General features: G+C 39.7%; 1 protein-coding gene across 2 annotated transcripts; it reads left to right on the top strand.

The window, feature by feature from the left end:
- Positions 1–4,786: 4,786 nt before the first annotated feature.
- C21H8orf48 (chromosome 21 C8orf48 homolog) lies at positions 4,787–20,553 on the top strand. Of its 2 annotated transcripts, XM_022571106.3 has the most exons (2): positions 4,787–6,812; positions 6,994–20,553. In XM_022571106.3, exons 1-2 carry the CDS (start codon positions 6,028–6,030, stop codon positions 7,043–7,045), a joined length of 837 nt encoding a protein of 278 aa, XP_022426814.1. In that variant the 5' UTR covers positions 4,787–6,027; the 3' UTR covers positions 7,046–20,553. The 2 variants fall into 2 exon arrangements, with proteins under 2 accessions (XP_022426814.1, XP_089759799.1); XM_089903673.1 differs by having other exon boundaries at positions 4,790–20,553.
- The last annotated feature ends 2,125 nt before the right edge of the window (positions 20,554–22,678 follow it).

Genomic DNA, 22,678 nt, shown 5'->3' with positions numbered 1-22,678 from the left:
AAGTCCAGAAAAAAAAAACCCTAATTGCATATGGGAATTTATGTTAAAGGCAGCACCTAAAAACAGTGGGGTAACAAAGAACATTTTAGTAAGTATTGTTGGGCTCACTGGATAGCCATATGGAAAAATATAAAATTAAACTCATTCTTCATACTGTAATAGAGAAGAAACCATAAAAGAATCAGAGTTTTAAAGCAAGGGAATAAAAAGAATCACAAGTACAGTAAGAAAACAAGAGTGAGTTTCTTTATAACATGGGTGTAGGGAAAATTTTTCTAAATGTGACAAAGAATCCAAGAACAATAAGGAAAATGATTTATAAATTTGCTCTATGAAATAAAAAATCAAAGTTTTGCATGGCAAACAGCATAAGCAAATAAAAAGACAAACTGGGAAAATCATGTAGAACTTACGTCACAGAAAAATAAATAATATTTTGATATTAAAGTGCTTTTTAAAACTTGAGAAGAATAAAAAAGAATCTTATGGAAAATGGGTAAAATAAGTGGATAGACACATAAAAAGAAATGTAGGGGATTCCCTGGTGGCGCAGTGGTTGAGAGTCCGCCTGCCGATGCAGGGGACACGGGTTCGTGCCCCAGTCCGGGAAGATCCCACATGCCGCGGAGCGGCTGGGCCCGTGAGCCATGGCCGCTGAGCCTGCGCGTCCAGAGCCTGTGCTCCACAACGGGAGAGGCCACAACAGTGAGAGGCAAAAAAAAAAAGAAATGTAGATGTCCCTTATACACATGAAATGGTGTTTAATCTTACTTAAAATAAGAGGAATTCAATTTAAAATTACACTGAGATACCATTTCTCTTCCATTAGCATCACAAAAATTTATAAATTTGAGCAATCTCCTGTTGTCTAGGCTCTTGGAAAGAGCTCCTCTCACGCGTTTGCTGGCGGGACTGCAAAATGTACACCCCCTATAGGGAGGAATTTGGAAATACTTGGAAAAGCTACATATACCTTTATCCTTTGATCCAGTAATCTCGCTCCTAGGAATCTTGTTTGAGATACACCTCCAAAAATACGAAGAAAAATTTGATTTCTTATAATCACAAAAAGCCCATCAAAATGTGGGAACAACTGTGGGAAAAAACATTCTCACAATGGAATACCGTGTAGTCACAGAGATATGTCTATAGGTTGATATGAAGTGATATCCAGAATATATTTTTAAGAGAAGAAACAAAAAGGATGTGAAGCAACGTGTAGAATATGCTGAACATATAGATATACATATGTAATTTTTTTGGTAAGAAAGGGGATTCAGATATACATTGATTTATATTTTCAAAAAGAAACTTGTAAGGATAAATCAAAAACTTTAAAATAATGATGTTCTATAGGGAATATAACTATAAACAGAGAAGAAAGTTCTGCCTGCTCCACTTTTTTCTTTTCAGTTTTTTAACTTGTGTAAGAGACACGGAACAGTATCTGCCAAATGCAGTGAATGGACCTTGTTTGGACTCTGACTCAAACACTGCAACTCGCAAAACGGATTTTCGAGACAACCAGAAAGATCTGAATACAGAATAATTATTAGGTGATATTAAGGAATTATTATTGTGTTTTAGATGTGGTAATCATAATAATGTGGTTATGTTTTTAAAAAGGCCTTACCTGCTAGAGATATAAACTGAGGTATTACGGACAAAATAATATCGTATCTTGTATTTTTAAATACTGCAGGAGGGAGGGTGTAAAAAACTGAGGAGGGGGATGGATATCTCAAAAGCCTTAACGTTAAACGTTATCTTTGCAAAACAATAGCTATTAAAGTAAAACACAGCTCTTCATAAGGCAATTCATCAATTTCAGAAATATAACAAAACTGAAGACACAGGAAAAAAAGAATGTGAAGACTGAGATATTTGTCTGGTCAGTAAATGGAAATTGTTTTTTATCATGAATGATGTAAGATTCCTTACTCCACAAAAATTGTGTCTCACAGTGAGATTTCTGATACGTTCAACTTAGACCGTTAGGAGAGGAAATAATTTTTCATTTTGCTTGTTCACAGAACCAAGCACAGTGCTGTGTAGTTTATGTAGAGGGCAGTCTATTTTAAAAGGATCTGTCAAGTTAATTTCCCTTATTCATAAACTAGATTCCCTCTTGGTATTCTGTCCACCACAACGGCTTTGGGAAAGGGTACAGACCAAATGCCACCTTGGCAAGGAGGCCACTGTGATCCCTCAGAGGAGAAGGGCTTGCCTGGCAGGAAGAAGCTGAAAGTTTGCCTTTCTCCCTCCAAGGAAAGAGAAATGAGAGAGAGAGAGAGGGACTCCGATAGGAAGACTAATATGTTTTGACCTCCTGTCTCTGGGGTTAAGCTCCATAGCTGCAAAGCATATTTGATTGTTGAGGAAAAGCTGGAAGGAGAGCTTTTGCCCTGCTCCCCATTAAGAATGATGGAGAGAAGAGACAGTGACAGCAGGACAATAAAAATAGTGCCATGGCAGGCTTAGGCCTGATTTGTCTCTTTCCCTCCTATGACTTTCCGCATCCACCCCGGCAACTTTCAGTCACAATGTGGTTTCTAAAGGACCCCAACGTTCCAATCAGCCCCTAAGAGATGTCAAGATGCTTGAGATTTCTGGAGGAGGGGCTGGCCACAGGAAGTCGCCTGAGTGATGACCAGGTTGCAAGGGTTCTAGGCTATGCTGTGTGTACCAGACCACATTCCCCTTTTCCTCTATCACGTCTCAGCAGGTCTTTGAAAGAAACGTACCTGTGGGTGTCAAGATACAGGCAAGAGAGCCGGGAGAGGGTTTGACAAGTTCCAGTAGCCTAGGATTGTGTCAGGGTCCTGGAAGGAACCAGACTAACTGTGCCTTGGTGGAAAACAGCACACATCCAGGGACCACCTGCACCATGCCGTGGAGACCAAAAAGATTTGCACAAAGTTAAGGCCCTCTACACCAACCGCCCCAAAGATAATAAAGATTTCCTTTCTACAAAGCACTGTCTTGGGAAGGAGGAGAGGGAAGGAAGGGATAGCTCTGTTAGAGAGTCATATTAAGTCATATGACTGAAGATTTGACAAAATGAGACTGACTAACATGGGAATACCTGGCATATGCTTAATTATCAGGTTAATGGTTTTCCATGGCTACTAAAATGAGTGAGAACTTGTAAAAAAGGTAACATTAATAACAGAAAATTAAAATGCAGCATGTTCTTGGCACATGTGGATGCTGATTGGATAATTCTTTTTTATAACTTTTTTTTAGTTTTAGATAATTTCAGTTTTGCAAAATACTATTCTGAACTTCATAGGTATTTGCTAAATAAAGAAGCGATTATATAACAAAGTTATTGAAACACTGAAATATTTCTATGAATTTTCTGGGACAGCTATAAATGTTTCCTGTTAATTCCTCGATCTTTCTTTTCCTGATAAAAACAAAAAAATGTTTAAAATGACATACTACTTTTTTTTTTTCCTGCAAAGCTTGATAAAATCTGCTTTCAGTATAGTGAGTAGGAGTGACTTGTATCCATTGGGATAGTAAAAAGATTTTAGATAAGATGGAAAGTTGCAATTCCCTACTCCCTTTTCCCCTTTATATATTCCTGGGTTTTGTTTTGTTTTTTTCTCTCACTTGAAACATCTAAAGTAAACAAATTAGTTTAAGAGAACACACTTGTTCACAATTCTCTTAAGGATTTCTAAATAATATGGAATATATATATGTATATATATATTTTTTGCCAGTACTGCTTAAGGAATGTTCTGAGATTTTCTTTTCACATATATATCACTGACAATTCTCATATACGAGGAAGAGAATAGGAAAATATTATTTATATTTCACATATAGAAGACTGACAACAAGAGTGTGGATTTTAAGTAGTGTCACCTTTAAGCTTTATTCTGTGATAGAGTTGAAACGTAAAGAGAATAGGTTTATACAAAGAGTAAGTTTCTGTGTTTAAAATCAAACTGACTTCTGTCTTCATGAGTCATTTCTGATAATGATAGTACGGTTGAGCTATTTTACTTCCTTAGATAATACATATATTAGAATGTTGAAGAGTTTACTGGGTCCAGCTGGTTATTACAAAGAAATTGATTAATTTAGCAAATTTACTTGCTTCTAGGATAAAGTTATTTTTATAAAATCGAGGTATTTATAACAGTATATTTTTAAAAATTTAAAAGACAGATTACTCCAGATATTTAGCATATTACTAGATGTGAATATACTTTAAAGCACAGCTCCCTTGCTCAATGTTTTGGGGAAAATGTGTGCTATAGTGAATTGTGTGTAAATATGAATGTGTAAATATTTCAGTGAATGATGGATACTTTTGAAACAAAAATTAAAAATGAAAATCTTTAACCTTGAACTGGAAATTAATTGGAATTAACCACAAATTATCTATTACCTCTTTTTAAAGATTAATATCATAGGATAAAATATGATTTGGGTGGAATATATGAAGTTGGAATCTCTTCAGTATGAAGCTGGCTCATATTTGAGAGATGCTTTTTGAACATTTCAGACTTTTGACTCTTTGCCAAAGTGAGCACTTTGGGAATAATATTAAATATATCTGGCTAGACTCGAATAACACCCCCCCCAACACCGCTACTACCACCCACACACACACAGAAGGAAATGAGCAAGGAAACCCATTCTCTTGAAATTATCTCAGATATTTACTAAGAGCTAGACTCAGATATTTATTAAGATCTAGAAAAAGTCAACCTTCAGAGTTAACATTTTATAATTTCTGAGAATAGTTAATAAAGCTCTACCATATTCTTAAAAAGTCTGTCGTAAAAGGATGTATTATGAGTAGCAGCCTAATTTGGGGGGTTCAGGAAGAGGAAAAGACTGAAGTTCCTTGAGCTTGTAGTACTTATTCCACAAGATCCAGGCGCGGACCTGTGTAAGGTAATACTTCTGTTTCCATAACCATTCAACACATTTACTCAACAGAGATTTATCGAGCACCTTCTATGTATCAGGTACCTGCTGACTGCTGGATAGCACTGACAGGATTTCTGCTTTCACCGGGTTTTTAATCTGGGGGCGATGTGGAAGGCATTCTCAAGCATGCATAAAACACAGTTGCAAACCCGGAAAGAAAGGCTGTGCTGTAAAGTGTTTGGGGGCAGGGATGGGTATGAAGCACTTCCTGAAAAAATGGGACTTGAAAGAGGAGCAGTAATTAACCTTACGAAGAGGGAAGAGGAGTGTTGAAGTGCCATTCAGAGAGCCACTGCCTGAACAAAGACCTGAGGAACTGTGACTGGGAAAACTGCAGTGTTCCAAAATGCTACAGCACAAAAAGCTGTGCAAGATGAGGCTGGAGAAATAATACGTAGGAGCCGTGCCACTCAGGAGTCTTACAGGATGGTTTCAGAATTTCGAATTTTATCCTAAGACGCGGTTTACGATTAGATGATCTCTTGTCTATCTGATTGGCAGACACCTTTTGCTTGTGTTTTTTGGCCAGCCGGATGTTTTTTTGTTTGGGTTTTTTTTTTTTTTTTTGAAAGCGAGGCGTGCACTCTCCGATTAGTCAGAGGCCGCCTTTCCCTGTTGCCCTCACACACATGTACAATTTTTTGACCCCTAGGGAAGGGGAGTTTGCAACGTTTTCTGGAGGATTATTAGATTTTGTACTAAAATAGCACTAAAGAGAAGACACCGGAGAGCGAACGGAGAGGGCGGCGCCGACAACCCAACAGGAACAATGCAGGCAGAGTCGGTTCTGGGGAGGGCGGGGAAGGGGAGGAGCGAGGCGCCTCAGCGACCTACTGCGCATGACCGCCCCTGGTTGCCAAGGCAGCGGGAAGGCGTTGCCCGGAAGCGTTTCCTTACGGAACCATCAGCTCCAAAACCCATCCCCAGGGGTTCAGGACTGACTAGTTCCTGAGGCAATCTTGACCACCGCAAAGCAGATGAGGAGCAGAGCCTGATGCAATGTGATGGCCATCCGCCTGGAAGCCCGAGGATTCAGAGAAGCAGGGGAAATTGACCCAGACAGACATCGGGACTATGGCAGACTTTTTTAAGGAGACCTTTGAGTCCTTTACTGATGAGGCACAGAGTTCCAGTTCATTCAGTTCCTCTGGAGGACGGCAGCCCTGGTCCTATGCCTCTGGGAGTAAATACGAGAGTGGAACGCCGACTCCACGCTTGCAACATGGAGACAACCAATCTGAGTTTTCACACTTCAAAAATAGTGAAAAGAAGTTGAGCAGAAAATGGATCAACAACCTCAAGGGCAAGGAAATGAACTCTGGACAGTACCAACCAGACACTAAACTTGAAACAGAAATCACTCAGGCATCCCTTGAAGAATTGAATGCCCTGCAGTCTTTCTGCACCGTTAAGATAAACCTGATCCATCGTAGTGCGACCTCTAAGGGGAAAAAGAGCAGCAGACACAAAAAGCTGCAGCTTGGATCGGATGCAGAGGCTCCAGAGGTAGATGCCTTAAACTGTACTGTCCCCGATGAGCTTCTGAACAGAATCTATTTTAAAAACATGAGGACAACACCCAACGAGGTGGTAACAGCTAAGCAACACATTTCTTCTCGGTGTCCCAACTGTAACAGGAAAAGAGCAGAACTGGCCCAATCTGCCTTCCTGAAACAGAAGAAGACTTTACTGGAGTCACTTCTACTCCAAGAGAAAATAGATGAACATCTTCATATGAAAGACTTTCTTACCCTTATTGGAGAAATACATCAGAGCCTTCCCAGGCTTTCCGATGACCCCAGAATAATCTGGGAAAGACTGAAGGAGAAAAGTCAAATTGGTTACTCTGGTTTTGAAAGGTCAGATATAAAGCAGGAGATGTAGCAGAATGGAAATAGTGCTTGTCATCGCCTTTTTGTCCGCCAATTTTCAAACCTCTTACTCTTAACTAAACAAGGGATGGTGTTTATTAATGATAATGTGTAATGTGGATAAATGTTTTGTTGTGTATTTGAATAATTATCATCATTTCTGTAATAGGAGCAGAGCATTTGGCCTGACCGTTAGCACGACCGTTATCGCGAGACCCTGAGCCAACAGTCAGCTCGCAGTGGTGCTCGCGGCAGAGAGTGTGGTGAGAGGCGAGAGGCGGTTGCAGGGCCTGGGACAGGCCGAGGGCCGGGTCCCGCAGAGCCCCAGAGCCCTCACCGCAGCCGCCCGCTAGCCAGGCCCAGACCTTGAAGCAGCGAAGCAGCAGCGAACCCCTCCCCCATCCCAACGTCTGCAACCTAATGGCGGCGGGCGGTCTTCATGGGTCGCAGTCCGTGGAGGCCTCAGCAACTGGAGTATATGGACACTGCCGTTGAGGTAACAGCTTCAACCTGCTTCAGTCTCTCCATTCAAGTTTCAAAAGTTGGTGCAGCTTAGATAAGTTGTCTCCCCCTAGGAGATGGCCAGAGGCCAGGGTTAAGTTGCACGGACATTGCAGGTCATTAGTTCAGGTCCACCTCAGTGGTTGGGCTCTTCTCAAAGAAGGGCAATTTCTGTGAGCTGGGGATTCACCTGATGGGCATTTGCTACAACACGTATTCCTGTCGATCGTATACAAATGATTCTGTCCAGGTTAAATGAAAAGCCTGAGGGCCGGCTTGGGTCCTGGCCGCCTGGCTCCCTCATTGATGATGGCTGGGCAGAGTCTGGGGACCTGGCCCTGAGGGCGCTGCCAGCTGAGATCTGGCCCCTCACCCAGGCCTGGACGCTGGCGGGAGGACTCAGACTGGGTGCTGGATGAAAGCTCCTGGGCAGGGTAACTGGCCCGCGCAGGGACCCCCTCCTGTAAGCCAGGGCCTGGACCTCGGAGGGTGAAAGTTGAGCCTTGGGACCTTGCCCTTTCTTGTCAGAACAGAGAATAACATTTGTTTCGATGGAGGTTTATAAGAACACAGTGACCTGGCCTCAAGAACAAAGGATCTAACACCAAGAAGTTTGTAACAACTAACCATGCCCCTCCCTATAAAAGGGCTATAAAAGGGCTTTGCTGAAAGCTTTCCAGGTGTCCAGGGTTTTTAAGGCATGAGCCACCAGTCTCCTTGCATGGCCCTGCAATAAACCTTTCTCTGCTCCAAACCCTGATGTTTTGGTATTGTTTGGCCGCAGTGTGTGCTGGGCACTCGGACTTGCGTTTCATAATATTTCTACAGGTACTCTGGAAACTTAAGAGTTTACTGTGCTTCCTTCACAGATTTGAGGACTAAAGACTTTCCACCCAGTATTTTTTCAGATTCTAGAGGGCAACATTTTATAGTTGGAATAGTTACAAAGTTTTTATAACAACGCAGGAGAGATGCTGGCAATTTGGACTAGGGTTTCGACAGTACAGATAGAAATAGAGATCTAAGAAGTACTCAGGAGGTAATAATTGACATTCTTTGGTGAAGAAATGGATATGGGGGGGTTAATAAAAGGTAAATGTTAAGAATGGGCTTCCCTGGTGGCGCAGTGGTTGAGAGTCCGCCTGCCGATGCAGGGGACACGGGTTCGTGCCCCAGTCCGGGGAGATCCCACATGCCGCAGAGCGGCTGGGCCCGTGAGCCATGGCCACTGGGCCTGCGTGTCCGGAGCCTGTGCTCCACAAAGGGAGAGGCCACAACAGTGGGAGGCCCGCGTACATCAAAAAAAAAAAAAAAGAATGTTACTAAGTTTCTGACTGGTGCATTTGGATGAATGATAATTCATTAAGATAGGAGCATTGGAAGACGATGATGTTTGATTAAGAGGGTGATTATTTGGACATGGTTAGTTTGAGGAATATTTGAGACATTCATACTGAGATGTTGAGAAACATTTGGTTATTTGTGCTAGCGATCTGGAGAAAAGGTCTTGAGAGGGTGGGGATCATTGGCATATATGTCATGATATGTGAGCATATATGTGAGCTCTTCTAGAAGAAAGGAGAATGACAGGAGAAGAAGGGCTATGACCAGCTCCTGAGAACTTCTACCCACCAATTAATGGCTGGGTAGAGGAGAATAAGAGAGCAAAGGAGGTTGAGAAGAAGTCATCATAGAAGGATAAAGGAAACCAGGAAAGAGTTGTGTCAGAGAGACCAAAGAAAGAGAACATTTCAAGAAGGATGGGTTGTCTAAGCATGCCAATGCAACAGAGTTCACAGATGATTTAGTCATGTGTTGGCTTCTTTGACTTAACAACAGCACCTTCATAAAAGTTGGGCTGACTGACAGTAGATTGAGGAATAAATGTAAGCTAAGGAAATGAGGAATACAGGTATAGACTTCTTGAAGTTTAGCTGTGGAGGGAAAGCAGGAGAGGTAATTTTTCTATATGTCTAACACTTAAGCTGTCATGGTCAAAAATTTGTAAAAATCAGCAAAAAAATAGCCTTTGTATCAGCAAAAAATAACCTTTGTATCATGTCAATATTACTCTTTGCCTTTAGACCTTCATTTATGTATTAAGATACTCTTTTTTTCCCCCCAAAATTTAGTGTATTTTCTCTTAGTCATTCCTAAATAAAATGGGAAATAAAATCATTACCATTTTCACAGTAACTTTTTATTGAAATTCACGTTACATCTTGCTTTATCTTTGGCATCTTAATATATTCACAATTCTCATAATCAAAACGCTGAATAATTTCTCCATTAAGGGTCATAATTCACCCTTTAGTCAACTAAGTCTTCCGGTCCATGCACAAGAGATTTTTAGAATTTATTTAGGTCTTCTTTAATTTTGAAAGAAATGTTTCATAGTCTTCAGCATACAAAAGTTGTGTGCCTCTTTTATTGAATTTATTCCTAAGTATTTTACTCCATTGTTTGCTATTGTAAGTGAATTTTTTCCAATCCAGTTTCTTTTTGGATGTTCATTGCTAGTGCATAGAAATACAACTGATTTTTGCCTGTTGATTTTGTATCCTGAAACTGCTGCTGAATTCATTGATTTGCACTAACAGTTTTAAAAAATGGATTGTGTGGGATTTTATAGCTAGAAGATTATGTCATTTGTAAACAGAGATAGTTTTACTTCTTGCTTTTGATTTGGATACTGTTTTTTTCTTCTTGCCTAATTGCCCTGGCTCTAACTTCCAGTACTGTAATGAATAGAAGTGGTGAAGTGGGCATTTTGTCTTGTTCCTGATCTTAGGGGAAGAGCTTTCAGACTTTCACCATTGAGTATGTTAGTTGTGGGTTTTCCATAAATGGTCTTTTCCATTTTGAGGAAGTTCCCTTCTATTCTTAGTTTATTGAATGTTCTTATTTCATTAAAGGGTGTTTCATCAGTTGAGATGATCATGTGGTTTGATGTACTCTTTATCCCAGTCTAAAGCCTCACCTTCTTTGGACTCAGCCCATAACCATGAAACACTGACTAATCAGAATTAAAGGCTGTAGTCTGTATGCTAAGGCACAAATATAAATTCATATTATAACACTTGTGTCTTAATAATCTTTTCTTTCTTACTTGATTGTGAGCAACTGGAGGATGGAGTTGATACCATCTTACATGATATCCACGGGGGTTAGCACAATGCCTGGCACAGGACGGTGCTCAACAAGTTTCACGGATGAAAGAAGAAGTGCATACAAATAATGACATTTAATATGTCTTTTGCATCAAAAGAAGAAAATAATCTAGCATACTCTTTTCTGTCAATGTTTTGCCTTTGTGTAGCTGTTTTCTGTAATTTTTCTCTCTCCATGGCTTGGATTCCCTTTTTTTTTTCATGTATATACATACTTTTTCTCAGTGACAAATTAGAGGAAAAGTTTTTGATAAGATAGCTTTCCCTATGTAGCCAATTAATACAGTATTCATTTGAAAGAATTAATATAAAAATATCTTTCTGGAATTCATATTTTCAGGTAGAAAAAACATTTATGTGAATTAATTTTAAAGATAATTCATGACTTTTTGCAATTTTGAAAAGAGGTGCAAGTTCTTGATGCTCAAACTTGAGAATAGTGTTTATTGTCTCTGAACAAATTCAAAAGGAATGAATATCCTTTCTCCAGACTCTTTATAGTTGCACCCAGGAGATTCCAGTATAGCTGGAAAGCAAAGTCCATCAGATCAGATGCTAAGAAACCATTATTTCCCCAATGCACTAAAAATGTATCTGGCAAAAAATTGTATCTGGCAACCTGGTACAGGATTATACAAATATGCAATTTATATAACTATAATATATAAATTATATAAATACACATCTATTTAGTTTATGTTTTCTATCTAGATTTTTTATCAAAAAAATTTCTGCTCTAAGAAACAAATCTATGCATTTAACGAGTGTTAGAAAAACGAAATCCTTGGAACAGAACTAAGTGATGTGTCAGGCTGAGAGAAAGAAAATTTGGTCCTGAACATCTGAGTCATTCAGATTCCAATCTCAGAACTGTTTAGGAATGTTTGGGACACCCAGCTCTGAATACCTCCAATTTTAAACATGTTAGTTTATTTCATGATGAAGCCTAATATAGTAACTTAGTTTTTTCTGCAGCAACATAGCTAAACAGGCTGCAAAGAAATAAGAATTGTGGCTCTACATGAGTGTGGGCTCTCCCCCAATTTTTTCTGGAGTTGACAAATGAAAAGTACATACACAAATAGTTAACTGTGAAACATAAAAAGAAAAGATAGCTGAATTCTCAGTTGATAATACCCTTTGCAGTAGAGAATTTCACAATTTTCAGTAGACTCAAATTACAGTGGAAATTGCAAAATTCTATCAGGGTGACTCAAATAATTCTAAAGCCTAGTTTTGATGAGCCCACTGTTGAGGTATTAACAGAGGTTTAGGAGAAAGTATGTTGTGGTCATTCCACCCAAAATTTGCTTTGGATGTCAAGATTGATGACCCCACACAAAGCCTGAGAAGGTATGAAAAGGTCTATTACTCATGTAATGAGAGCTTCCAGGGGGCACAGGGCAAGCTCCCAAGCTGATCTAAAAATGGCTAGGCAGAGAGGAAAGAGGACTGGTTTGCCTTTTATTGTGATTAAGGAGGGGGGCTGAGGTAAGGATTCCCATCTGTGGGCTGGGCTTACATGGTCTGAACTTCCTGCCAGTCCCAGAGGGACACCTGGGCTTTCTTATCAGCTAGTCCAAAGGTGGAGCAGAAGGATGGGCCTTGGAAGTTTCTGACCATCAAACATCAAAAATGGAATCAGACTCTTTATTACAGGTCATCCCTGATGTTTGATGATAAAAATGTCATGTTTCATTTAATTAAATTTTATCTTGCTTGAGTATGCCATAAGGGAGTTCTGTGAGGCTTGTAGGCTGAGACTGACAAGGGTGGGGAAAGTTCCACTGAACACCTTGTTCAAGAGCCCAGCATTGGATAATTTTAGAAGTGAAATGGTCACCCTTGACAACATCTGGAATGCCAAAGTGGATAAAGTGAGGCCTGTATTGTGGCTTTAATATGACACATTGATTTATATTTTGGGTATCTGTGAGGAAAGAGACTCCTACAGTTATTTTCCCCAAGGATGGAAGCCTTGGATAAGTAATTGTTGTGGTTACCATTGGTGGAACCAGGTCACTAGACCATTGGTGGAACCAGGTGGCTAGACCATTGGCAATGGCCTGAGAGTCTATAAACACACACCAATGGAGCCACTTATTGGCCAGGGTAAGATGACTTCCTGAGGTTCAGTTAGTTTTGAAGGTGCTTGGATCCCATCCTTTATCAAGGATGTCTGGATTAAGGAATGAAAAGCAGCAGATCTCCAGAAAGCCCCATGACGTGCAGTTTTGATGCTGTCCATAAAGTGTACAAACTCCCATTGCTGTTCACTCATTTGATTCCAAGGGGCTCCCCAAATAGCCAAGGGTTCCAGAGAGGAGTGACCTCTTCTGGCACCTAGTCAACTGGCAAGAGACTGAGGACAGAAGAGGCCACCCTTTCCTGCAGGTGGGATACACCAGAGGACCCAGACTTAGCTCTATCCTGTAGGTAACACTTCTGCTTAGCAAGGAGGCCTTGATGGCTGATCTGAGCTTATAGAAGGCTGCCTCCCTGATCCATGGAAAGTATGGAGCTGCACAGGCTCAGGGCCTGTGAGAACCTCTGTTTCCAGGGCACTCAGTATGCAGTCCCCAGCTGCCATGTGGCTGAGGAGAGCAGTTTCTCACACCAGAAATCCATGGGCAACTTTTTTTGGGGGGGAAGATTTATTTATTTAACATCTTTACTGGAGTATAATTGTTTTACAGTGATGTATTAGTTTCTCCTGTAAAAGAAAGTGAATCAGCTATACGTATACATACATCCCCATATCCCCTCCCTCTTGCGTCTCCCTCCCACACTCCCTATCCCACCCCTCTAGGTGGGCACAAAGGACTGAGCTGATCTCCCTGTGCTATGTGGCTGCTACCCACTATCTACTTTACATTTGGTAGTGTATATATGTCCATGCCACTCTCTCACTTTGTCCCAGCTCACCCTTCCCCCACCCTGTGTCCTCAAGTCCATTTTCTATGTCTGCGTCTTTATTCCTGTCCTGACCTAGGTTCTTCAGACCACTTTTTTAAAATTCCATATATATGTGTTAGTATATGGTATTTGTTTCTCTCTTTCTGACTTACCTCACTCTGTATGACAGACGCTAGGTCCATACGCCTCATTACAAATAACTCAATTTCATTTCTTTTTATGGCTGAGTAATATTCCATTGTATATATGTGCCACATCTTCTTTATCCATTCATCTGTTGATGGACACTTAGGTTGATCCCATGTCCTGGCTATTGTAAATAGAGCTGCAGTGAACATTGTGGTACATGACTCTTTTTGCATTATGGTTTTCTCAGGATATATGCCCAGTAGTGAGAAGGGTGGGTTGTATGATAGTTCTATTTTTAGTTTTTTAAGGAACCTCCATACTGTTCTCCATAGTGTCTGTACCAATTTACATTCCCACCAACAGTGCAAGAGGGTCCCCTTTTCTCCACACCCTCTCCAGCATTTATTGTTTGTAGATTTTTTGATGATGGCCATTCTGACCAGTGTGAGGTAATACCTCATTATAGTTTTGATTTGCATTTCTCTAATGATTAGTGATGTTGAGCATCCTTTCATGTGTTTGTTGGCAATCTGTACATCTTCTTTGGAGAAATGTCTGTTTAGGTCTTCTGCCCATTTTTGGATTGGGTTGTTTGTTTTTTGATATTGAGCTGCATGAGCTGCTTATAAATTTTGGAGATTAATCCTTTGTCAGTTGCTTCATTTGCAAATATTTTCTCCCATTCTGAGGGGTGTCTTTTGGTCTTGTTTATGGTTTCCTTTGCTGTGCAAAAGCTTTGAAGTTTCATTGGGTCCCATGTGTTTATTTTTATTTCCATTTCTCTATGAGGTGGGTCAAAAAGGATCTTGCTGTGATTGATGTCATAGAGTGCTCTGCCTATGTTTTCCTCTAAGAGTTTTTTAGTGTCTGGCCTTACATTTAGGTCTTGAATCTATTTTGAGTATACATTTGTATACAGTGTTAGAGAGTGTTCTAATTTCATTCTTTTACATGTAGCTGTCCAGTTTTCCCAGCACCACTTATTGAAGAGGCTGTCTTTTCTCCATTGTATATTCTTGCCTCCTTTATCAAAGATAAGGTGACCATATGTATGTGGGTTTATCTCTGGGCTTTCTATCCTGTTCCATTGATCTATATTTCTGGTTTTGTGCCAGTACCATACTGTCTTGATTACTGTAGCTTTGTAGTATAGTCTGAAGTCAGGGAGCCTGATTCCTCCAGCTCCATTTTTCTTTCTCAAGATTGCTTTGGCTATTCAGGGCCTTTTGTGTTTCCATACAACTTGTGAAATTTTTTGTTCTAGTTCTGTGAAAAATGCCATTGGTAGTTTGATGGGGATTGCATTGAATCTGTAGATTACTTTGGGTAGTATAGTCATTTTCACAATGTTGATTCTTCCAATTCAAGAACATGGTATATCTCTCCATCTGTTTGTATCATCTTTAATTTCTTTCATCAGTGTTTTATACTTTTCTGCATACAGGTCTTTTGTCTCCTTAGGTAAGTTTATTCCTAGGTGTTTTATTCTTTTTGTTGCAGTGTTAAATGGGAGTGTTTCCTTAATTTCTCTTTCATATTTTTCATCATTAGTGTATAAGAATGCAAGAGATTTCTGTGCATTAATTTTGTATCCTGCTACTTCACCAAATTCATTGATTAGGTCTAGTGGTTTTCTAGTGGCATCCTTAGGATTCTCTATGTATAATATCATGTCATCTGCAAACAGTGACGTTTTACTTCTTCTTTTCCGATTTGGGGTGCTTTTATTTCTTTTTCTTCTCTGATCGCTGTGGCTAGAACTTCCAAAACTATGTTGAATAATAGTGGTGAGAGTGGGCAACCATGTCTTGTTCCTGATCTTAGTGGAAATGGTTTCAGTTTTTCAACATTAAGAACGATGTTGGCTGTGGGTTTGTCATGTATGGCCTTTATTATGTTGAGGTAAGTTCCCTCTATGCCTACTTTCTGGGTGGTTTTTATTATAAATGGGTGTTGAATTTTGTTGAAAGCTTTTTCTGCATCTATTGAGATGATCATATGGTTTTTCTCCTTCAATCTGTTAATATTGTTTCTCACATTGATTGATTTGCATATACTGAAGAATCCTTGCATCCCTGGGATAAGCCCCACTTGATCATGGTGTATTATCCTTTTAATGTGCTGTTGGATTCTGTTTGCTAGTATTTTGTTGAGGGTTTTTGCATCTATGTTCATCAGTGATATTGGCCTGTAGTTTTCTTTTTTTGTGGCATCTGTGTCTGGTTTTGGTATCAGGGTGATTGTGGCCTCATAGAATGAGTTTGGGAGTGTTCCTCCCTCTGCCATATTTTGGAAGAGTTTGAGAAGGATAGGTGTTAGCTCTTCTCTAAATGTTTGATAGAATTCGCCTGTGAAGCCATCTGGTCCTGGGCTTTTGTTTGTTGGAAGGTTTTTTATCACAGTTTACATTTCAGTGCTTGTGATTAGTCTGTTTATATTTTCTATTTCCTCCTGGTTCAGTCTCGGAAGGTTGTTCCTTTCTAAGAATTTGTCTGTTTCTTTCAGATTATCCATTTTATTGGCATATAGTTGCTTGTAGTAATCTCTTATGATCCTGTGTATTTCTGCAGTGTCATTTGTTACTTCTCCTTTTTCATTTATAATTCTATTGACTTGAGTCTTCTCCCTTTTTTCTTGATGAGTCTGGCTAACGTTTTATCAATTTTGTTTATCTTCTCAAACAACCAGCTTTCAGTTTTATTGATCTTTGCTATCGTTTTCTTCATTTCTTTTTCATTTATTTCTGATCTGATCTTTATGATTTCTTTCCCTGCCACCTTTAGGGTTTTTTGTTCTTCTTTCTCTAATTGCTTTGGGTGTAAGGTTAGGTTTTTTATTTAACATGTTTCTTGTTTCTTGAGGTAGGATTGTATTGCTATAAACTTCCCTCTTAGAACTGCTTTTGCTGCCTCATGTCGGTCATCATGTTTTCATTGTCGTTTGTTTCTAGGTAGTTTTTGATTTCCTCTTTGATTTCTTCAGTGATCTCTTGGTTATTTAATAGTGTATTGTTTAGCCTCCATGTGTTTGTATGTTTTACAAATTTTTTCCTGTAATTGATATTTAGTCTCATAGCGTTGTGGTCAGAAAATATACTTGATAAGATTTCAATTTCGTTAAATTTACCAGGGCTTGATTTGTGACCCAGGATATGATATATCCCTGGAGAATGTTCCATGAGCACTTGAGAAGAAAGTGTAATCTGCTGTTTTTGGATGGAATGTCCTATAAATATCAAGTAAGTCCATCTTGTTTAATGTATCATTTAAGGCTTGTGTTTCCTTATTTATTTTCATTTTGGATGATCTGTCCATTGGTGAAAGTGGGGTGTTAAAGTCCCCTACTATGATTGTGTTACTGTCCATTTCCCCTTTTATGGCTGTTAGTATTTGCCTTTTGTATTGAGGTGCTCCTATGCTGGGTGCATAAATATTTACAATTGTTATATCTTCTTCCTGGATTGATCCGTTGATCATTATGTAGTGTCCGTCTTTGTCTCTTGTAATAGTCTTTATTTTAAAGTCTATTTTGTCTGATATGAGAATTGCTACTCCAGTTTTCTTTTGATTTCCATTTGCATGGACTACCTTTTTACCTCCCCTCACTTTCAGTCTGTATGTGTCCCTAGGTCTGAAGTGGGTCTCTTGTAGACAGCATGTATACGGGTCTTGGTTTTGTATCCATTCAGCCAGTCTATGTCTTTTGGTGGGAGCATTTAATTCATTTACATGTAAGGTAATTATTGATATGTATGTTCCTATTACCATTTTCTTAAATGTTTTGGGTTTGTTATTGTAAGTCCTTTCCTTCTCTTGTGTTTCCTGCCTAGAGAAGTTCCTTTAGCATTTGTTGTAGAGCTGGTGTGGTCGTGCTGATTTCTCTTAGCTTTTGCTTGTCTGTAAAGGTCTTAATTTCTCTGTCGAATCTGAATGAGATACTTGCTGGGTAGAGTAATATTGGTTGTAGGTTTTTCCCTTTCATCACTTTAAATATGTCCTGCCACTGCCTTCTGGCTGCAGAGTTTCTGCTGAAAGATCAGCTGTTAACCTTATGGGGATGCCCTTGTATGTTAATTGTTGATTTTCCCTTGCTGCTTTTAATATTTTTTCTTTGTATTTAATTTTTGATTGTTTGATTAATATGTGTCTTGGTGTGTTTCTCCTTGGATTTATCCTGTATGGGCCTCTCTGAACTTCCTGGATGTGATTGACTATTTCCTTTCCCATATTAGGGAAGTTTTCGACTATAATTTCTTCAAATATTTTCTTAGTCCCTTTTTTTTCTCTTCTTCTTCTGGGACCCCTATAATTCGAATGTTGGTGCATTTTTATGTTGTCCCAGAGGTCTCTGAGACTGTCCTCAATTCTTTTCATTCTTTTTTCTTTATTCTGCTCTGTAGTAGTTATTTCCACTATTTTATCTTCCAGGTCACTTATCCGTTCTCTTGCCTCAGTTATTCTGCTGTCGATTCGTTGTAGAGAATTTTTAATTTCATTTACTGTGTTTTTCATCATTGTTTGTTTGCTCTTTAGTTCTTCTAGGTCCTTGTTAAACATTTCTTGTATTTTCTCCATTCTATTTCCAAGATTTTGGATCATCTTTACGATCATTACTCTGAATTCTTTTTCAGGTAGACTGCCTGTTTCCTCTTCATTTGTTTAGTCTGGTGGGATTTTATCTTGCTCCTTCATCTGCTGTGTGTTTTTTTGTCTTCTCATTTTGCTTAGCTTACTTTGTTCGTGGTCTCCTTTTCACAGGCAGCAGGTTCGTAGTTCCCGTTGTTTTTGGCGTCTGCTCCCAGTGGGTAAGGTTGGTTCAGTGAGTTGTGTAGGCTTCCTGGCTGGGGGGACTGATGCCTGTGTTCTGGTGGATGAGGCTGGATCTTGCCTTTCTGGTTGGCAGGTCCATGTCTGGTGGTGTGTTTTGGGGTGTCTGTGAACTCATTATGATTTTAGGCAGGCTCTCTGCTAATGGGTGGGGTTGTGTTCCTGTCTTACTAGTTGTTTGGCATGGGGTGTCGGGCACTGTAGCTTGCTGCTTGTCAAGTGGAGCTGGGTCTTAGCATTGAGATGCAGATCTCTGGGAGAGCTCTCGCTGATTGATATTATGTGGGGCCGGGAGGTCTCTGGTGGACCAGTGTCCTGAACTCGGCTCTCCCACCTCAGAGGCTCAGGCCTGACACCCAGCCAGAGCACCAAGACCCTTTCAGCCACCCGGCCAGGTACGTGGGGAGGTTCTTGCCTTTTGGGAAGTCTGAGGCCTTCTGCCAGTGTTCAGTAGGTGTTCTGTAGGAGTTGTTCCACATGTAGATGTACTTTTGATGTATTTGTGGGGAGGAAGGTGATCTCCATGTCTTACTTCTCCGCCATCTTGAAGGCGCCCCCTGTGAATGCCGCCTTCTCTTCTCTCCCCCTCATGCAAGCTTCTAGGGAGCACCATGCACCCTGTCTCAGCTTCTTCACCTGTCCCTCACTCCTCACCTCTGGCCAGTGGCGAAGTTGGGCGGTGGGTCTCGCGGGCTCCGGCAGACCAGGGGGAAACAGTTTATGTTTTTTCTCTTTCTTTTTCCTTTATGTGATCATATGACACAGAGTTGGAAATGTACCAGTCAGGAACTGCTATGGCTGCCCCTCTGTGACGCCATTCTCAAAGACTCATGTCTCAGCTCCAGTGTGTTCATCAAATAAAATCTGCTGTTATGTCTTGGGAACAACTGTACGCAGTGAGCTTCCTTAAGCAAAATACGATGGTTGCTCACTGCTCTATGAGCCTGAGAGGCTTGTCTGCATGGGCGACTTATGATCATCACGGGTGGCCCAGAGGTTTCAGGAGGTATGAGAGGAGGTTGCTCTAGCTTCTACGGTGAATGATTCTCGGGAGCAGAGAAAGGGAACACTAATGGGAGAGACTGTTGTATTACCATTCGGACATTCTAGAGTCCTTTGTTGTAGGGGAGCCCCAATTCAAGATGGGATAAATTGTGAATAACAGCATAAAAAGGCTTAAGTAAAACTTGTAAATGAGGTATATGTTTGCCTCCAGATCCCTGAAAGTCCTAAAAGATACTGGGCTTGTTTAACATTGTGAGTGCAGAGTGTCGACTGCTACTTCTTGACAGTGTTAAGAGATGCTGGGGCCCTCAGAGTACCAAATACTTTTCAGGAAGTTCACCAGGGTTGCAGGGCCTTGTCCTAAGTGCAGGGAACTGCCCACCCCCCACTTTTTTTTAAGCTCCCCCTCCTCTTCCTCATCTTCTTATGGTTTTTTTTTCAGTTTTATCTTCCTATCTAAAAAGAGATTTATTGTATTTCATGCAATTTAAAGTACACATGTCAAGTCACCTAGAAAAAAATTGTAATGCATTAAAAAATAAAATAAAAAGTTGTGTGTGTGTGTGTGTGTGAAGGATGTAGAACAAATGGACCAAGTTATAGTCTAATGGGGCTCCTGAGAGAGGAAGTTTTGGAAAAAACATAACATCCACTCTCCCTGAAGAATAACTTCATATCTCATATGAGAGACTATTACTATAGCCTGTGGAAGTAATCACACAGAGCTCTAGGTCAACAGCTTTTCCAAAAGTCAGGAGGTAGCAATGTGTACCCCAGAGAGATTTTCTCTTACAATGAAGTAATGCTGAGAAAAAAAATTAAAAAAAACATTTCTGCAGCCACTCTCTTCAAAACAACACCATAAATGTGATAGTTAATATTTTCATTTCACAGTATTGGCCACGCTGATAAAGTTTTTAATTATTTAGCAACATATTGATTCTTTAGGGGAACAAGGAAGTAAGGCTGTGAGGGAGAATCTGTTCTATGCCTCTTGCCTAGTTTCTGGTGGTTTGGTGACAATTTTTGATGTTTCTTGGCTTATAGAAACATCACCCCAATCTTTGCCTTCACGCTCACATTGTATTCTCCCTGTGGGCATATCTCTGTCCCAAATCCCATTTTTAGAAAGACACCAGTCATTCTGGATTAGGGCCCACCCCAATTACCTCATTTTAACCTGATCACCTCTTTAAAGACCCTATCTGCAAATAAAGTCACATTCTGAGTAATGTGAGTTAGGACTTCAACATATACATTTTGAGAGGAAAACAACTCAAACTATAACAGAGAGGGCAATAAAGCAGAAGAATGAAATGACCAGAATTTCATCTTAGTTAACTTAGTCTAGAATCTTAAATAAAGAGAGATGCTCAAGGTAATAATTTTCAACCATGGCTGCACACGAGAATTATCTGAGAAGCTTTCAAAATGTACCAATGCCCAGGCCCTCCTTCTATATATTCTTATTTAAGAGTTGTGGGGTGGAGATCTGGCAGTATTTTCAAAAAGCTTCCTAAGAGAGTATAATATACAGCTGCATTTAGAACTACTGTTTTGGGATGGTGGGCAGGAAGACCAATTTGGAGGCTGTTTTGTTAATCAAGGAGATATAATAAGACTCTGAAACATGGCATCAGCAGTGGAAAAGAGGAAAGGAGAAAGAGATAGATGTTTTCTAGAAATAGGAAGTAAATCAGCAGGACTTGATGACTCATCGAATTGTGGGGAGAGGGCGCGTTAGGGAAGAGCAAAAGGTGGCACTTAAGTTCCCATCAGGTACGTGCTGGTATTGTCAGCAGATATTAAACTTAAAAGAAGTTTGTTCTCTTGGGGGAAAGCATAATAATTGAATTGAGTTTTTAACAATTAACTTATTATTTTGAGATCACTGTAGATTGACATACAGTTCTAAGAAATAATACAAAGAGGTCCCATACACCATTTACGCAGTTTCTCTCTATGGTAACATCTTGCAAATCTGTAGCACAATCTCACAACAGGATGTTGGCACTGATACAGTCAAGATACAGAACAGTTCCATCACACAGGGATATACTGAGTTTGAGGTGCCTGTAGATAGTGATCAAGTGAGACTTGTTAAGGTGGCCTTCCATTAGAAGTGTGCTTACCTGGTTTTGATCTCTCTAAAAGTACCAGAAATCTGCCAAAACTAAGTGGAAGTAAGATCCACCTACTTCGCTACCTCAATATAATAATAAGGAATCAGGAATATTTTAAACTTTGGATCTATGTAATGAATATCTAGCAGTGGCTTGGGAGTACAAATAGGTAACCATTTCACCTATAGAACAAGATCTACTTGGGGAAATTCTTTAAACACACGGTTACCCATGCATGCACACCCACAGATGCATCACATATACGCCACAAGCATGTATACACACAGATGCAACTCTTACTAGAAGACACACAATTTTGTGAGTGACCACTTATATGAACTCCTCATATTCGAAGAGAGTGACGATTCTGTCTTTTAAAGACTGTGCTTTCATTTTAACTGCAGCCAAAAAAAAAAGAGAGATTAAAAACAGCTGGAACATATGTCTGTTTTCACCTCCTCCATCTGGAACTTTGTTTTTGGATATCACAGACATTTTCCAAACAAAACTCTGCTGAACAAAATGATAAATGTGGAAGAGACATGTATGATTCTATTTTTGTTTGAAGAGCTTTATAGAATCGAAAGCGTTGGTGTGCTTTTCAAACATAAAACTAAACCTTTGAACATTGCAAATAGAGTTTTCAATGGGTAATGTGACATTTAATTTATATTTGAAATTGGGCAATGTTCTCAACTACAATGCTGAGTCTTTAACCAATAGGTGTATTTATCTGAGAAGTAAAAATAAAGTCTTTTATTATATGTTGATATTTGAATAGAACAATTAGAAAACTAAAACAACATGCTAACCAACCTTTCAAGTTTCTGTCACTTTACTCTCTTATTCATCTTTTTCCTTAAATCTCCCCTCCAAAACTACTGTTGCCAGATCCTTATCATGTCATGCTCCAATTACTATAATAATTTTCTCATTCTTTCTCTGATGGCAGTATGCTTTTATACTAATAGACCCTAAATAATAACTCCAACTTAATCTCTTAAAAACACTTTGGTAACATCACTTCCATGGGGTATAGACTAAAATCCCAGATCCTTGACTTTTATTTTATAGGTCCTACTTCACTTTTCAATAGGTATTAAAGCCTAGGTTTTAAAAGTCTTTGGTTCAAATTCCAGTTCTTCCAATTACAAGCACATTTTGTGAAGATTCCATTGTCCTAA

The sequence above is a fragment of the Delphinapterus leucas genome, chromosome 21, assembly GCF_059928025.1.
Source record: "Delphinapterus leucas isolate spDelLeu-1000000601 "Yukka" chromosome 21, BTC_Dleu_Yukka2, whole genome shotgun sequence".
Taxonomy (NCBI): Eukaryota; Metazoa; Chordata; class Mammalia; order Artiodactyla; family Monodontidae; genus Delphinapterus; species Delphinapterus leucas.
Note: the sequence above shows the minus strand (reverse complement) of the source record. Positions and strands in the feature narration are given on the sequence as shown.

Coding starts and splice junctions, on each gene's coding strand:
- C21H8orf48 (XM_022571106.3), top strand. CDS start 6,028: ATGGCAGACTTTTTTAAGGAGACCTTTGAGTCCTTTACTGATGAGGCA. Junction 6,813..6,993: donor GGTTACTCTGGTTTTGAAAG/GTCAGATATAAA, acceptor TTTCTGTAATAG/GAGCAGAGCATTTGGCCTGA.